General features: G+C 54.4%; 2 protein-coding genes across 3 annotated transcripts; one reads left to right on the top strand and one right to left on the bottom strand.

Annotated features, from left to right (window-relative positions):
• Nucleotides 1-91: 91 nt before the first annotated feature.
• Angptl6 (angiopoietin like 6) lies at nt 92-9,483 on the top strand. The gene is made up of 8 exons (XM_004865477.4): nt 92-275; nt 893-1,164; nt 2,843-2,930; nt 4,910-5,521; nt 6,259-6,436; nt 7,221-7,408; nt 7,479-7,749; nt 8,564-9,483. Exons 4-8 carry the CDS (start codon nt 4,916-4,918, stop codon nt 8,752-8,754), a joined length of 1,434 nt encoding a protein of 477 aa, XP_004865534.2. The 5' UTR covers nt 92-275; nt 893-1,164; nt 2,843-2,930; nt 4,910-4,915; the 3' UTR covers nt 8,755-9,483.
• Shfl (shiftless antiviral inhibitor of ribosomal frameshifting) lies at nt 7,860-13,809 on the bottom strand. Of its 2 annotated transcripts, XM_004865478.4 has the most exons (8): nt 13,464-13,809; nt 12,854-12,977; nt 12,679-12,728; nt 11,448-11,486; nt 11,137-11,286; nt 10,123-10,226; nt 9,870-10,024; nt 7,860-9,218 (listed from the first exon to the last, which is right to left on the bottom strand). In XM_004865478.4, the coding sequence occupies exons 1-8, from the start codon at nt 13,482-13,484 to the stop codon at nt 8,983-8,985; spliced, it is 879 nt and encodes a 292-aa protein (XP_004865535.1). In that variant the 5' UTR covers nt 13,485-13,809; the 3' UTR covers nt 7,860-8,982. The 2 variants fall into 2 exon arrangements, with proteins under 2 accessions (XP_004865535.1, XP_087057565.1); XM_087201439.1 differs by lacking the exons at nt 12,679-12,728; nt 13,464-13,809 and having other exon boundaries at nt 11,448-12,620.
• Nucleotides 13,810-17,808: the final 3,999 nt, after the last annotated feature.

Genomic DNA, 17,808 nt, shown 5'->3' on the forward strand with positions numbered 1-17,808 from the left:
AGCTTTGTCATCGTGACAGTTTTCTCCATTCCAAGGCTCCAAATATGTTCTAAATTGAGGATGATACTCTCTCCCCTGACCTGAGGAATTAAGAGATTATGTATATACTGTGCTTGCTACCAGCACCAGCCCTGGGGAAGCAGTAAGGAGAACAACAGAGGGCCTGTGGCAGACATTCATTTTTGTCCCCCAGCTCTGCGGGCCAGCTTCCCTGAGGACCTTCCCTGCAGGTGGGCTGAGGGATGGAAACTCCACATCACCTCTGGAAACTCTGGGTAAGGCCAGCCAGCCTCTCTGAATAATTCACCTCCTCCCTCTTTCCGTTGAAAGCTCCGGTCTCAGCCTCAGGGCTCTGGCTTCTTCCCCAAAACCTGTGGTGGAGGGCAGAGTCACCCTCCCGGGCTAAATGCTTCTATCCCCTCCCGTCAGCTTCCCCCTCCCATCCCCCACCTCTATTTCCTTCTCCTTTCCCCAAATTGTCTCCCTTCCCCACCCGTTCCTCCCATCCATCTCTAGCTCCCTGACTCCCAACTTTGTCAAAATGTCATCAATTATCTCTCTCTTTTTTTTCCTTCTAATTTTGCAGTGCTGAAGATTGAACCCCAGGGCCTTTACACTGAGCTACTTCCCTAGCCTTTTTTTAATCCTAGCTTTTACTTTGAGTCAGGGTCTCACTAAGTCACTAAGTTGTGCAGGCTGGGCTGGAACTTGTGATCCTCCTGAGTCAGCCTCCAGAGTGCTGGGATCACAGGCTTGTGCCACCACATCCAGCTATCCATGATCTCTTTCACCATCGATAAATTTCCATCTTCCTTATGTCTCTGTTCCCATCCCCATTTCTTCACTGGAGCTCTCTCCCTGCCTCCTGATGTTCTTCCCATCATCTCCGCAGGTCTCTCCCTCCCTCGCCTGTGGTGTCTTCTCCTGGCTGCCAGTTCAGGAGCAGGAGGGGGCTGCGGATGGGGGGCCCGGTGTGGGGGCCCCAGTCTAGGCCGGCAGCCCAGCCTGGCAGCCTCTCTCAGTGCTGGACGACCATTTCCTCTCTCTGCCCCGGAGTCCACTCGGGTTTCTCTGGAGCTGATTTCGGCGGCAGCGGGAAGCAGGGGAGACCACGTCTTCATCTTCGAGAGGCTGCTATCCCCAGGGCTGGGCTCAGGGCAGGAGGTGAGTCTCTTGGAGAGATAAATACAGGGTTATTTCTTCTTGTTCCGTGTGTGGTTTGACTTATGCAAAAATGTGACCGAGTGTGTGGGAGACCAATGGAAACTCCTAGTTTGGCGGTAGGGTACCTGGGTGTTGCTGTGTGTCTGCTTACTGTCGCTGTGCTTGCCCTCAGCCTGCCAGGGAGGCCCTTTTAGGCTGTGGTCATCCCCCTGTAAGTTGTGCCGAATATGTGACCATATATATTTTGTGCCATGCTGGGGATTGAACCCAGGTGCTCTGCACTAAGCTACTATATCCCCAGCCATTTTTTCTTTTCTTTTCTTTTTTCTTTTGGTACTGGGAATCAAACTCAGGACCTTGTGCTTTCGAAGCAGGCGGCGGAACCACTGAGCTAAATCCCCAGCCCCATTTTTCATTTTGAGACAAAGGCTCTCCCTTAAGTTGCTAAGTTGACCAGGCTGGGCTCAAACTTGCAATCCTCCTGCCTCGGCCTCCCCAGTAGCTAGAACTGTAGGCATGCACCACCATGCCCAGAAATGTGTGGCTGTATTTTGTGAGGCAAGCAGCAGAACCACTGAGCTAAATTCCTGGCCCTAAAATCCATTTTTCTTTCTTTTTTTTTTTTTCTCGTACCAGGGATTGAACTTGGATCCTTGTGCTTTCGAGGCAGGTGGTGGAACCACTGAGCTAAATCCTCGGCTGTGGCTGTATTTTGTTTTTGTTTTTGGGGGGTTTTTTGGTACCGGGGATCAAACTCGGGTCCTTGCGCTTTCGAGGCAGGTGGTGGAACCACTGAGCTAAATCCCCGGCCCCGTGGCTGTATTTTGAACACACAACTGTTGCCCTTTTTTTTCTCCTTTGAGCTGGGGCTCCAACCCAGGGCCTTGTGTGTGCTACACAAGCCCTCTACAACTGGGCTACACCCCAGTCCTTCAGTTCCATCTTTAGGTTATATGTGTGTGTGCCAGGCATGGGTTCCTGCTATCTTAGCCTGTTGGCTATTGGCATGAGTGTGTGTCTTTGTTATGCATGCACTTGTGTGCAACTCTTATGGATTTATACGTGTGTGAGTTCAGGAGCCAAGCAACCTGGTCTGAATCTCACTGTGGCTCCTCTCTGGCTGCCTGACCCCAGGCAAATGTCTCACCTTTTCTTAGTTTTCCCTCCTGCAAAATGAGGCTACCCACAGAAGCCAGCTTAGGTTGCTGTGATTAAATAAGACAAAATGTATAGAGTTTAGCTAAATGTGTTGGAGTATGTTTGTGATCCCAGCTATTTGGGAGGCTGAGGCAGGAGGATCCCAAATTGAAGCTTAGTCTGGGCAATGTAGCAGCTTAGTGAGATCCTGTCTCAAAATAAGAAATAAAAAGGGACACCCAGCAGGTGGCTGTCATTGTCCACCATTGTCCCTTTGTGTCTGGGCTGCACCTGAATCCTGCAGGTCCAACCAGGGCCTGTGACCAGGGCCTGCAACCTCCCACGCTCTCTCTGCTCCTCAGGAGGAAGACAGTGAGGCCTGGGGCAGTGACCTGTGTTATCAGGCTCTGGTGGCTGGGCCAGGGGGTCTGGCAATCTGGCCTCAGTTCTCACGGAGGAAATGCTAAATATTTACAGTTGCGCCTCTCCCAGACTTGGGGGCGGGGGCGCTCCAAAAGCCTCTCTTGCCTCTCCTTCCCAGCTCAGAGGCCCTGCTGGACCTTTGGGCTCTGCCTTGCCGTCTCGAGCCTGTGGTGAACCTCTCGGGATTCGGGTCTTAGTCCTGAAAGGTGAGCAGCTGGGTTGATCTGCCTGTCGGGAGACCCGGGCCTCTATCTACTAGGCTCCCCTAGTTCAGGCTGGTGGTAGGGGCAGCAGTGGATTTCACGCATTCTGGCCTCCAGGAGTCTGGCCCATCCCTGACCTGGGGGAGGAAAGGAAAAGACATTGCCAGCCCTTCGAGCTCCCACTTGTACAATAGTGGCACCAGTGTCCCGCTCCAGTTCTGGAACCCTCTATGGCTCCCACTTGATTTAGAGTAAAACCCTGAGGCCTCCTCAAAGCAAAGACCCTGCACACTGTGCCCCACCTTCCTTCTCTGCCCTGTCTCCTCCTGCTCTTCCTCTTGCTCACTCTGTTCCAAGTCACTAAGGCCAGGCTTGAATTTGAGGTCCTCCTGCCTTAGCCTCACCACCATGTCTTGCTTCCTGACTGGGTTTTCCATACTGTTCTCCAGCCAGAGTATCAGACCCCAAAGGTAGGGATTTTGTCTGTTTTAGGTACATCTGGATCCCCATTACCTCCAAAGCTCCCGGACAGTGTGTGCTAATGGGGACCGCAGGACACGGGCTGTGTGCCACTAGGATGTTTGGTGTCACTCACACACATGGTGGTCCTCTTCTGATGGCCCTGTGTGCCCAGGAAGGGGAGCCATGGGGCCGTGTGTGGACCTGCAGGGTCAGGATGGATGGCCACAGTGTCTACCCTCAGGGAAGACACTTGCATGAGGTCACTGGTGTGATTGCCTGGAGTGACTCGGGGGCAGCACACAGACCCAGGGCCCAGGGGCTTTGGGGACAGGGGAACCAAATAGAAACCTTGACTCTACCCAGGCGTGGTGGTGCATACCTATAATCCCAGCACTCGGGAGGCTGAGGCAGGAGGATTGATGAAACTTTGAAGCCAGTTCAGGCTCCATAGTGAGTTCAAGGCTGCCCTGAACTATATAGGAAGACCTTGTCTCAAAACAAAACAAAAAAAATTGAAAAAAACCCAGACATGGACTCAGTGAGCTGATATTTTAATGAGGGGGATTCAGATCATAAACAATGGTAAATAAATGTGGTAATTTCAGGAGAACAAATAGGCAAATGTAGAAGACTAGAACAGGGTCAACTCTTTTTTTCTTTCTGCTACTGGGGATCAACTCAGGAGTGCTCTACCTCTGAGCTACATCCCCCGCCCTTTAAAAATGTTTTTTTTTGATATTTGAGATAAGGTTTTAAGTGGCCCAGGCAGGACTCGAACTCGGGATCCTCCTGCCTTACCCTCTGGAGGGGTTGGGATTACAATTAAGCACTACCACATCAGCTTGAGCGTCAACTCAAAACGCAGGGGTCCATTAGGGATTTTGAGACCCGGTTGAGGACAGGGAGCCGTTACAAAGTGAAGAATGCTCCAGTTCAGGAGACTGCAAGTGCAAAGGCCCTGAGTCTGGCATTTGCCTGGTGTTGTCTGGGGCCTCTGGGAGGAGGTGAGGCAGGGAAGGGACTCATGGGCCATGAGGAAGACTTGAGCTTCTTCTCTGGGGAAGGAGGGAGCCAGAGAGGGTTCCGATGTGAAGGCCTGGGTGTCTGTAGACATCCACAGGGTGCGTGGGGGTGGGGGGAAGAGGGCTGGAGGTGGAGGGCGGTATTTTCAGGAAGGAAATCCAGATGCTATCTGCTGCTGGGAAGGGGGAAGCGGGACGTTGAGGAATTCAGTTCTAAACAACACAGCTTACCCAGGCCTGGCGGGTGGCTGGATCTGACGTGGACAAAGTGCAGACACAATGCCTGGTCTGAGGGGCTCCACTTCTACAGAGCAGCGGAACTTGTTAGCTCCTTGCCTCTCTCAGCCTCGGCTTTTTGCCTGGCCTCCTCGGTTCATGCATTAGGAATGGCGAAGCCTCAGGGCTTTTGCACCTCCTGTGCCCCTGCCTGGGACTCTTCTCTGGGGCAGGGACTTTTGTCTGTTTTGTTCTCAATCTCATCCCATCTGTTCCCCGCAGGTGGCCATGGCGGCGCCCCGGCTGCGCATGCTGCCGCTGCTGCTCCTGCTGGGCGCGTCGTGGGCGCGGGCGGGCGCGCCGCGCTGCACCTACACTTTCGTGCTGCCCGCGCAGAAGTTCACGGGCGCCGTGTGCTGGAGCGCGGCCGCACGGCCCGCGCCCGAGGCCGTCAACGCCAGTGAGGTGGCGGCGCTGCGCATGCGCATAGGCCGCCACGAGGAGCTGCTGCGCGAACTGCAGCGGCTGGCGGCGGCGGACGGCGCCGTGGCCGGCGAGGTGCGCGCGCTGCGCAAAGAGAGCCGCGGTCTGAGCGCGCGCCTGGGCCAGTTGCGCGCGCAGCTGCACCATGAAGCTGGGCCGAGTCCGGGGGCGGAGCCAAGTCCTGGGGTGGAGCCAAAATTGGAGGCGGATCTAGGGGCGGAGCCTGCCGCCGCGCTAGCTCTGCTTGGGGAGCGCGTGCTGAACGCATCCGCCGAGGCGCAGCGCGCCGCCGCCCGCTTCCACCAGCTGGACGAGAAGTTCCGGGAGCTGGCGCGGCTTGTCAGCCAGCAGAGCGGCCTCATCGCCCGCCTGGAGCGCCTGTGTCCCGGGGGCGCGGGCGAGCAGCAGCAGGTAACCGCGGGGCTTTTCCTAACAGCGGCCGCTTGCTGTGTGCATGCCCTGTGCAGTGGGTGTCAGATAACCCCATCTCTTATCCGCAGTTCCGAAATCCGGGAGGGGGGGATCCAAACTGGCTTCTTACCCCTTCTCTCTTACTTATTTGGGTGCAGACATGATTAGTGGCCATTAGTGAATGATCCTGCCTCATCCACTTAATGTGAATAGTCATAGAATCCTGTACCAAAGCTTATTATGTGAAGGCCAAAGAACCACTGTCTCCATCTCGCCAAGTCACTCAGCATTCTGGAACCTGTCTGGGCCCGGTTTGGATGAGATCGTTGCTCTGTGACAGCCCCTATTTACAGAGCTGACAGAAAAGTTTGGAAAGTTAGATGTGCTATTATTGCCACTTACAGAAAGGGAGAGTGAGGCACAGGTCAAATATGCTGTTATGCTGTGAACTCCAGAATGGGAATTTTTTTTTTCTTTTGAGACAGGGTCTCACGGTGTAGCTCAGGCTGGCCATGAATTTGCGATCCTCCCGCCTCAGCCTCCTAGCTCTGGGATTGCAGGCGTGCACCCCTATACCAAGCCTGGCTCCTGGGTGGGATTCTGTGCTTTGAAACCAAGAGTTAGGCTGGGGAATGTCTAGGGCTGGGACGCCCCCTGCCCGCCTTGCTGTTTGAGCACTGGGAGATTGACACCCACCCCAGCTGAGGGTTCTGGTGACATTTCCGGTTGTCACCCAGGTCCCGCCCCCGCCCCTGGTGCCTGTGGTTCCCTTGAGTCTGGTGGGCGGCACCAGTAACACCAGCAGGAGCCTGGCCCCAGCCCCAGAGTCCCTGAGAGAACAGAAGCTGAAACAGCAGGGGCCCCTGGCCTCCCCCTCACCCGCTGGGCTCCCTGCCAGCCCCACCAAGCCAGCAGGTAAGAGCAGGCTGGATGTCAGGGATGCAAGTAGCCCCAGTGCAGTATGGGTAGCAGGAAATAAGAGGCAGGCTTCCTTTCACATGAGTGCCCTGGAAGAAATGATGCTCCTGGGCTGGGGATTTAGCTCAGTGGTTTCGCCGCCTGCTGCGCAAGCGCAAGGACCAGAGTTCGATCCCCGGTACCAAAAAAAAAAAAAAAAAAAAATATATATATATATATATATATATATATATATATATATATATGATGCTCTTATTGTGATAATGCAACAGGGAGATAGGGCTCTTATTCTGATAAAACCACCAGAGCTGAGGTGCACCTCATGGTTGGTAGCGTGCTTGCCCAGCATGTTCAGGGCTCTGGGTTCAGTCCCCAGCACTGCAAAAAACTAAACCAAAACAAAAAGACCAAATCTCTTACTATGCTATGCAAATAGCAAAAAGAGAAATTAGGAGAGGAAGAAATCTTACTTTGATGAGGCAACAGCAGATTTAGGACTGCTCCTTTGTAAGAATGTAAGTTGGTTTAGAGTACCATGATCAGAACTTATATTTTGGTAAGGAGACACAAAACCTGAGTTTAAGAGCCCCAGACTCCACATTTGCTCTAGTGAGAGATGAGGGACTTAGAATCTTCTTCAGGTAAGGAAATAGCTATTGGTGTTCTCACTCAGGTGAGGGAAAGGAAGAGGAAGTACTCTTATTTTGGTGAGGGGACCAGAGAGAATCGGGACTCTTACTGCAGTTAGGGATGTGGCTTTCCCATGTCCCTGTGTTCACAGGCCCGTGGCAGGACTGTGCCGAGGCTCACCAGGCAGGCCACAGGCAGAGTGGAGTGTATGAGCTGCGCCTTGGCCGGCATGTGGTACCTGCATGGTGTGAGCAGCAGCTGGAGGGGGGTGGCTGGACTGTGATCCAGCGGCGGCAGGATGGCTCGGTCAACTTCTTCACCACCTGGCAGCAGTACAAGGTGGGTGCGGCAGGCAGAGGCAGGGCTGGGTAGGCCAGCGCCTATCCCTGACTGCCGCATCCTGTCGCAGGTGGGCTTTGGGCAGCCGGACGGGGAGTACTGGCTGGGCCTTGAACCTGTGTACCAGCTGACCAGCCGCAGGGACCATGAGCTGCTGGTGCTGCTGGAGGACTGGGGGGGCCGCGGGGCCCGCGCCCACTACGACAGCTTCTCCCTGGAGCCTGAGAGCGACCACTACCGCCTGCGGCTCGGTCAATACCACGGGGACGCTGGGGATTCTCTTTCCTGGCACAACGACAAGCCTTTCAGCACAGTGGATAGGGACCGAGACTCCTATTCTGGTGAGGAGAGCTACTATTCTGGTGGGAGGACAGGGGTGGTGGGACTCCTGATGAGGGAGTAGAAAGTAATAGGGTAAGAGTCGGTAAGCATTAGAGTAAAGAAACCTGGCAAGAGAACAAGCGACAGGACTTTTATTTTGATAAGGGGATGGGAGCCCATATTCTTTTTCTGAAGAGGCCCAGAGTTAAGAATTCTCTTCTGCCGGGGATTTAGCTCAGTGGGACCGTGCCTGCCTGGCAAGCACAAGGTCCTGATTTCGATCCCCAGTACCAGAAAAAAAAAAGAATCCTGGTGGAGGATAGAGGGCAAGGGCTAGAACATTTTTTTGTTTTTGGAGACAGGGTCTCACTATGTAGCCCTGGGTGGCCTTGAACTCACTATATAGCCCAGGCTGGCTTCAAACTGGCAGCAGTCCTCCTGCCTCAGCTTCTTTAAATGCTGGGATTACAGATGTGCACTACCACGTCTGGCTTAGAACATTTAAAAACCCTATGGCCTTGTGCATGCTAAGCATGTGCTCTACTGCAGCCCAGACTTACTATAGAAAAGAAGCAGAGAATTTGTCTTCCGCTGGTAAAGGAATGAGCGGTAGAATTCTACTTGGCAGAAAATGCAGGAAATTCATAACTTGTGCTTTGATAAGGAGATAGGAAAGGAATTTAGGCTGTTATTCTGAAAGTGGAAGGCCAGGGCTTTTATTCTGGTGAGGAGATATCAGGACTCATATGCAGCAAGATTGGGAAGGGCCAGGGGATGCCTAGCAAAAGCCTTGCACAAGGAGGTGCTGGGAGAGGCTTTTCTTTTGCCCTGCAGGACACTGTGCCCTGTACCAGCGTGGAGGGTGGTGGTACCACGCCTGTGCCCATTCCAACCTCAATGGTGTCTGGCACCGTGGTGGCCACTACCGAAGCCGCTACCAGGATGGCGTCTACTGGGCTGAGTTCCGAGGTGGGGCGTACTCGCTTAAGAAGGCTGCCATGCTCATCCGGCCCGCCAGGCTGTGACTCTGTCCCTCCATCCCCACGGTGCAGGGTGACCCGGCCACACCTCCCTTGCGGCTCAGTGCTGAGCCCGTCCCAGACTTTCCCATGGTGGTGGATCCGGTCCCCGGGGCCCCCACAATGGGGCCCAGAAACGCCTCTGCTAAGATCTCAGGCCTGGACGGCTCCCGAGGGCGTTTATATGTAAGGTTGCGCTTGGATTTGCTAACAGAGTACCGCAGCCCAGCGTGCTCACTCCCGGGGCCCGGCCTCCTCCTCCTCCTCCTCCTCCTCCTCCTCCTCCTCCTCTTCCTTCAGGTCCTCCAGGATGAGGTTGTCCAGGTCCTCCAGCAGCCCAGCCTGGCTCAGGCAGGTGGCCACGGTAGAGCCGCTGCTGATGTGGGGGTTGCTGGGGTGCAGGACCTTGGGCAGGTGGTTCTGCTTGCGGCTCTTGGGGTGAGCGCAGGAAGTCCCGGGCACGTGGGGCTCTGTGGGCAGAAAAGGGGCTGAGGTCACCACCGAGGTCTGGGAGATGCTGGGAGGGGGTGGGTCACAGGAAATGGGGCGGGAGCTGCGGGAGCTCAGACCCTGAGACCGCAGGAGACTGGGTGGGGTCACAGGGCCGCAGCATACACCAGGAGCTGGAGCCTGAAAGGCCCTGGGGACCCTGTGCATCCCATGGGGCCCAGTGGGGTGGGGACCAAGTACCTATGGGCACTGAAGCTTCTGTATTTTAAAAAATTTTTTCTTGTTTTTTTCTTGTTTTGGGTCTCTCTATGTAGTCCAGACTAGCCTTGAGCTCACTGTGTAGCCCAGGCTGGCCTCAAACTCTTGGCAATCCTCCTGCCTCAGCCTCCCAAGTGCTAGGATTACAGGCATGCGGTACTGTGCCTGGTCCCCAACCTCTTTTATAAATTTTTGTATTTTCAGACAGGGTCCTGCTAAGTCACTTAAGTTGCCCAGCCTAGACTGTAACTTGAGATATTCCTGCCTCAGCCTCCCAGAGTGCTGGGATTACAAACATGTGCCACCATGCCTGGCTGAAACCACCCTACTTAAGCCCACAAAAGAGGACACAGACTGCCTGCCTGGACTTGGAGGCACACCTGGGGGACCCCCCCCCACGCCCAGGCCCTCACCTCGCCTATTGTAGCAGTCTGCAGCCGAGCAGGAATGGGTGTGCGTACTGCGCCGATCCATGTTCAGGTCCCAGCGCGGAGGGAGGATCCGTGTCGGAAACACGGGGAAGCCACACCCGTAGCAGGGGGACTGGGACCCCATCTGTGCCCAGCCCCTGGGGACGCGCAGGGCTGTGAGGGTCTGGGGCGGGGCAGGGGTGAGGGAGGGTGGGGCTGGGGTGTGGGCAGGGCGAGGGCGGGGCAGGGCCCTCACCGGAAATTGTGCCGACACTTCGGGCAGTGGAACTCAGCCAGGCCCCACATCTTGTCGGCTGGTACTGGCTCGTAGCGCTTCCGGCATTTGCGACATCGGGACACCTGGGGGTGTGCGGAGAGGGGACCATGGGTGGTCAGAGGCAGCTGGGGTTGGGATCAGGGCCGGCGATGGACTGCAGTGGCTGGCGCTGGCCACAGGAGGGACAGTCACATGGGGTAGTGGGCAGGCACTGTCAACAGGGGTTCCCTGCCAAGAGCAAGTGAGCTGGTTAAGCATTTGCCATAAGCACAGTACTTACTAATCAGCGGGTGCAGCAGTCAGATTTGGGGTTGCGGTTTGGGGGCCAAGTTTGATTTTTCTTTGTGGTACTGGAGACTGAACCCAGGGCTTTGGCACTGAGCTACAGCCCCAGCCTTTACTTTTTTTTTTTTAAATTTTGGAACAGGGTCTGGATAAGTTCTCCAGGCTGGGCTTGAATTTGCAACCCTCCTGCTTCAGCCTCTCAGAGTGCTGGGATGACAGCAATGAGCCAGGTTTGATTTCTTTCTTTTTTTTTTTTTTTTTGGTACCGGGGATCGAACTTGGGTCCTTGTGCTTGCGCAGCAGGCGGCAAAACCACTGAGCTAAATCCCCGGCCCCCAGGTTTGATTTCTGAAGTTGCTATCACACTGCAGCAGCATCAAGGTCTGGCCAGGGGGCAATGATTTCAGCTTCTCAAATCCAAGGTCAAAACTCTAGTTTTGAACAATGGTGCACCCCTGCAATCCCAGTCCTAGGTAGGGTGAGGAAAGAGGATTCCAAGTTTGAACCCAGCCTGGACTACAGAGTGGAGCGAGACCCTGTCTCCAAAAAAAAAAAAAAGAAACAAAATTCCCGCTGTGGCTCAAGGGCTGGGCTCAGAGATCAAGATGAACTCCAGGCCTGGAGGTCTAGGTTTGGGCCCTGAGAGGGACCATCCTGAGGTTAGGAGTGAAGTTTGGGCTGGAGTCAAGGTCAGGTCTGGGGTGTCACCTCCTTCCGCTGGGGCACTCGGCGCCACCACACGTGGTCACAGCTGGAGCAGGCGAACTGCCGGTCCACAGCGGGGATGAGGTCATCCTGGGCACGCTGGAACATGCGCAGGTTGGCTTCCGTCAGCGGCAGGAGCGAGGTTGCCACAGCCTGTGGGGTGGGTTGGGGACGGAAGCGTCACCCTCCTCTCCTGACAAACTCCTCGTCTTCCTGCCCCACTGGGTGTCAGCTCTAGACAGGTGGATCCCCACTGCCACCACCACAGTCCTCTCCCATCCCCCAGCCTGGCCCCACCACAGCTACCAACACACCTGGATGTCCTGGTCCTGCTTCATGTCCTCTGGGGGGTCCTGGATGGAGACATGGGACGGGGCAGAAACTGGGGATGGCGCTTGGGCCACTTTGCCCATTGGTTGGGGGCGGGGCCCATGCATGGGGGCTCCCGAATGGGGAGTCAGGATTCTGGCTTCATAGAAGAGTATAGTGCTGGAAGCCAGAAGTGGTGGCGCCTACCAGTACTCTCAGCACTGGACAGGCTGAGGCAGGAGGATTGCAAGCTCAGCCTCGAACGTAGTGAGCTTTGAACATAGTGGGTTCAAGGACAGGCTGAACTGCATAGCAAGACCCTGTCTCAAAAAACAAAACAAAGCCAGGGATTTAGCTCAGTGGTGCTGCCTGCCTCCAAAGTGCAAGGTCCTGAGTTCGATCCCTGGTACCAAAAACAAAACAAAACACAAGACTAGGGTGCCCCCAAGTCACCAGCAGCTGACAGAGTAGTGCCTGCTTACTGAAAGCTTGGTGTGCAGCCTTAAGTATCCAAACAGCAGCCCTGAGAGGTAATGGAGCATACCTGTTAGCCCATTGCTCAGATAGGGAAGCTAAGGCTCAGAGCCTGAGATCCCCCTTCATGAGTGTGGCCAGCAGAGACCTACCTGGACCCCGTGCCCCCTTCCTCCCTGCACACTCCGTATAGTCCTTGATACAGAAGTGACGCCTCACAGATGCAGGGTGGAATCTGCACTCTACCATTGCCAGCTGTGGGAAGGTGGGTGAGCCCAGGTCCTGATTCACAGGCATCTAGGGTTCAAATCTCAGCTGCCACCAGCTCAGTGCGAGAGCCCTGGGCCTCAGTTTCCTTGTCTGTAGAATGGGGGTGATCAATGACAAAACCCCCTGTGGCCGGCCACATGGGAAGTGGCCCATCCATGTGACCCTGTGCAGTTATTGCCACTACTGCCTGCCTCTAGGTGGATAAATTTAAGGCGGGTCACGTACTTTTAGTCTTTAATATGTCTGGCCACCCCCAAGGCTAAGAGGCACAAGGCCATGTCGCACCTGGACACTAGTCATTCATTCAACCAACACAGGCCTCCCTGCCACCTCCCCTTCTCAACTCCCCTACTTAACTTAAAGTCAGCACATGAGCGCCCACTGTTTGCTCCAGCTCACTGAGACGTGGTGAAAGTGGCCGAGTCAAGGATGAGCTGGTGGGGGGGAGCAAGGGTGGCTTGGGTCCCCTCCGTGGAGAAGGGGACAGGTTACCTGGGCATCTAGGCCGCTACTGAGGCCCTGTCCGTCTTTCTGCTTGACCCCTGGGGTAGAGTAAGGAAAGGAGCCTTGAAGGATGGGTCGAGAGTTTCATGCACCCCAGGCCCGAGCTCCAGGGCTCTCCGTCCACCACGCCCCATTGGCGCCACACGTGGACCCCGAGGCTCACCGTACACGATGGAGCGCCCCACCCCGGTGTGGTCGCTGGCGAATTTCCTCATCAGAGCCCCCGCCTTCTTGGGGGACACCTTTCCGTGAAACTTCTCCCGCAGGCGCCGGACGCTCTTCTCCAGCTGGGACCGGGACAGGGTGGGGGCACCGAGGTGGGGGAGGGGAATTCGGGGTGCCACCGACCCTCCCCCACTCCAGATGTCATCTCCTGGCCCGAACTTGACCCTTGATTTTGGCCTTCCAGTCCCCACCCCCTCCATCCCTTGGTGGCATTTCCTGGAAAAAGCCAAAGTCCTCTGGGCCATCCCGGGAGGAGGGGCGCGCACTGGGGCAAGCGCCCCAGCCTGGGGCGGGGGGTAGGTGACCCATGGCCCCTGACCCCTGACCCTGGCAGCCCCCCAGCTTCTCCTCAGGAGGCCGCCTTTCTCTTTAGGGGTGGTGGCGGTGGATATGGAAGTCACTCTTTCCCAGGGGGGATGATCTGGGTTTAGGACAGGAGGAGGGGGTCCCCAGGAACTGTGAGCCCCCCCAACCTAGGATGCTCCCTAGTCCTCCTCGGCGCCTAATGCAGCCCCCTGGTGCCCAGGCCTGGCGTGGCCGTGTCCTACCTCCACGCCTTCCTGAGACATGGTGGCGGCGGTGGCGGTGGCGGTGGCGTTGGAGGCGGCTCAGGTCCCCGCGAGGGTCCGCACTGCGTGTTCGACTGGCCCCCGCCAGGGCGCGCCCGCCTGAGCCTCAGCGCAGGGTGGGGGCGGAGCCTGTGCCGGCCACGCCCCTCCCCGGCCCCCGCTTTCTTTCGCTTTCGGTTCCTGGGACTCCGGCCGCCTTGGCTCCGCCTCTGTTCCTGCGCCCCAAACCCAGGCGGGTGCCCGAGATGAGGGGCTGTGCTCCCTGCGGCGGGGCGCGCGCACCCGGCGGGAAGCGGCGCTGCCTCTGCAGTCGGTCGGTCACATGTCCCCACGCTGCGCAGGGTCCATGTCTGCGCGTCCCCCCGTGGGGGCGGGGCTGCCTCTCAAGTCCCCCCTCCCCCCTTCCTCACGCCCCCCCCCACTTCCTCACGCTTCCCCGCCCTGCTCCTCCCCCAGGATCCAGTGCTCCTTAGGACCTGAACCTTTTAAAACTTGCTCAGCGGTGGCCTCCATCGCCTTTTGGAACCTCAGTTTACCTCTCTGTACAATGGGAACGACTTTGCGCTGGGCGCAGTGGTGCGCGCTTGTCATCCCCGTGCTGGGGAGGCTGAGGCAGGAGGATCACTGCGCGTTCGAGGCCAGCCTGTGCTACATAGCGAGACCCTGTGTCAAAGAAAAAAAGGAAAGGACCTTAATGCTTACATCCTAGAGCAAAGTGTGTGTCAGAAGCAGAGAACTTCATGGCGCCTAGTGCCATGGACCTTCCTGAATCACTGGGCCACCTGCCCTGTGTGTCCAGTAATCTGCATTGTAAGTAGAAAGGTTGGGAATTGTGTGAGCCAGGCTAGTTTTTTGTTTTTGTTTTTTGAGACAGGGCCTTGCTATGCAGTTCAGACTGGCTTTGAACTCAGTATGTACTGGCCTCAAGCTTGCAACAATCCTCCTGGCTCAGCCACTTGAGTATTGGGGTTGCAGGCGTGTGCCACCACTAACAGCTATGGCCAGGACAACTCTAACCCAGCATGGAGGACTGGGGCCCCCCTTAGCTAGGACTCTGACTTTTAGCCCTGGGATATCAGAAATGACTTCTTGGAGAAGGAATGGTTTGTACATAGTCACTGAAGTTTGGGGCTTGACTAGGGTAAGAGTAGCTGTCATCCTAGCTACTCAGAAGGATTGCAATTTTGAGTCCACTTTGGGCAAGTCAGTGAGACCCTGTCTGAGAAGTATTAAGGGTTGGGGGTCCAGCTCAATGGTATAGTGCTTGCATAGCACGTGCAAAGCCCTGAGTTCCATCCTCAGCACTGCCAAAGATGTGGTGTGTATATATACACAGTGGAGTACTATACAACCACAAACAAGGTGAAATCCTGTCATTTGCAATAACAACGATGGCTCTGGAGGCCATTACATTAAGTGACATGAGCCAAGCACAGAAAGACAACCACTGCATGCCCTTACTGATATGGGGAAGCTAAAATAAGTTGATCTTATGAAACTGAGAGTAGAATAAGGTTTACTGGAAGCTTGGAGGGTGGAGGGAAAAGGGATGAGGTAGGTCGAAGGGCACAAAGTGACAGGAGGAAGAAATTCCAATATCCTGTTGGACAATAGTGAGACTGTCATGAGTAGTGGTGCCCTGTATATTTCAGAATAGCTAGGAAGGAAAAGTCCCCCTGTAGTACTGGGGATTGAACTCCGCACTTCCACACTGAGCTAAATCCCCAGAATTGTTCATTTTTTTTTTTTTAATTTGAGACAATTTCATTAAATCGCCCAGGTTGGGCTTGCACTTGAGATTCTTCTGCCTCAGCTTCAGGGACTGGGAATACAGGTTTGTGCTACCACACTGGGCTTGAGGATACATTTTTTTTTGAGGATACATTCTTTAGCAAATAAAAAATGGTATTGAATTGGGCCATGGTGACACATGCCTGTAATCCAGCACTCAGGAGGCTGAGGCAGGAGGATCACCACAAGTTCGAAGCTAACCTGAGCTACATAGTGAGATGCTGACTCACACAACAAAAAAGCCAGGCAGTAGATCCAGTCCACACTGGGGAGATTGGAATACGGGCCCTGTTCTCAGCCTCCTCTTGTTCCCCTTACCCTGCTAGTCTGATCATTTGTGCCCTAGAGGTGAGGGGACGAGAGGTAGGAGAAGAATGAAAGTCCACTGGGAAGGACAAACAGAGCCATGACCAGAGCCTCGAACTTTGGTGTTTGTAGATCAGCCAGGAAACGAACACGTGGGCTGTCACATGGGGACACTTCCTACCCAACCGGAGTGACCTGGGCATGGGAGGCTTGCATGTACACAGTATGAGTGCTGTAGCCTTTTTTTTTGAGACAGGGTCTCACTGTGTAGTTCAGGTTGGCTATGGACTATAGGTGGGCTAACACTATATATCCCAGGCTGCCCTCAAACTTGTGGTGATCCTCCTGCCTCAGCCTCCTGAGTATTGACATTACAGGGCCTTTGAAAATTTATTTTTACTTTTTGGTGGGGTTTTTTGGTACCAGGAATCGAACTCAGGACCTTGCACTTGCCAAGCAGGTGTGACTTTATGGTGCTTTGGGACAGGGTCTCCCTATGTAGCCCAGCCTGGCCTTGAACTCAAAGGAATCCTCCTGCCTCAGCCTCCCAATTGCTGGGATTACAGGCATGCACCACCATGCCCAGCCTCCTTTCCTTTATCTTCCACGTTGCATATTTCTCTAACAATCGAATTTCTTTTGCAATGAACATCCATCTATTTTGTAATCAGAAAAAAATATAGATCCCATATATAAATCCAATTTAAAAAAAAAAATAACGTGGAGCCATGGAAATATACTTCCTACACCTGCAAGGTGGGAAGAAATTCAGGAGCTTGTACTTTGTGTCACCCTCAGTGTGTCCTTTGTTGTGCAGGACCTGGACACTGTCCTTTATAACACAAGAATCTATTGTTCCGTTTTCCCAGAATCAGCTTCATTTTGTTTTTTCGGGAATGTGATCCGTGTAGAAGTTGAGGAACTGGTTTGAGGACTCCTCGCTAATGAATTTGCCAAGCAGAAAAACTGCAAAGCCTAAAATATAAATGCCCAGCTGGGTGAGGAGGCACATGCCGGTCATCTCTGCACTTGGGAGGCTGAGGCAGGAGGATCACCCCAAGTTCAGCCTGGGCCATACAGTGAGTTCCAGGCCAGTTCTTTGTAAATGACCCAGTCTGTGGGGCAGGATTATTAGCAGTAGACCAGGGACTGAGCAGCAGTGTCAGAGATTGAGCACATCACATGAGTGGGCTGGATTCCTTAGTGTTGAGTTGCTGTAGCAAAATCCCTGCAGCAATTAACTTATAAAGAGAAAATGTTAGTTTGCTTCACAGTTCTGGAAGTTTCAATCCAAGATCAGGCCTCCCTGTTCTTTGGCTCTGTGGCGAAAGCACTGTGGTAGAGCAAACTGTCTACATCACAGGTCAGGAAACAAAGAGGAAGAACCAGACTTTGGTTTTAAGGCCCCCTGTGGACCTCAGGACTTCCCGTAGTAAGGCCCATAGCTGCTCCCAATAGCGCCACCTTGAGGACAAACATATGGAGTCTTGGGCACGTTTATTCATGCCACAGCGCAGGAGCTGGTGTGGTGGCGCACGCCTGTGATCCCAGCTACTCTGATGGCTGAGGGAGGAGGATCATGAGTTTAAGACTAGCTTGGGCAACTTAGTGAGTCCTTGTCTCAAATTATTAAAAAATAAAAAGGGCTGAGGATGTATTTGGTGGTATTAACTAGTATGTGCGAGGGCCTAGGCTCTGTCCCCGTATTATGGGAAAAAACACTGGCTTGCAAAGGCAAGATGGTAGGGCTGGGGATGTAGCTCAGTGGTGCTGCACCTTGCACCTGCCTGGCAAGCACAAGGTCCTGAGTTCCATCCCCAGCACCGGGGGATGGGGTGGGGGGGATGACACACGGACAAAAAAACAAAGGCATGGTGGGATGTGCCTATAATCCCAGCCCTTGGGAGGTTGAAGCTGCAAATTGGAGGCCAGCCTGGGCTACAAAATGAGTTCAAGGCCAGCCTGAATTGCATAGTGAGACCCTGTCTCAAGAAAAGAAAACAACAACTATTCTGGATTTATTAAATTAAATAAGAAATAAAATATACTATTAAAAACTAAGTTCACTTTTTACTTTATTTATTTATTTATTTATTATTGATACTAGGGATGGAACCCAGGGCCACTCTACCACTGAGCTACATCCCCAGCCCTTTTTATTTTTTATTACGAGACAGGGTCTCACTAAGTTGCCTGGGCTGGGCTCACACTTTCAATCCCCCTTCCT

This window comes from Heterocephalus glaber, unplaced genomic scaffold (assembly GCF_053883595.1).
Source record: "Heterocephalus glaber isolate CG9 unplaced genomic scaffold, H.glaber_assembly_v1.0 deba00001760, whole genome shotgun sequence".
Taxonomy (NCBI): domain Eukaryota; kingdom Metazoa; phylum Chordata; class Mammalia; order Rodentia; family Bathyergidae; genus Heterocephalus; species Heterocephalus glaber.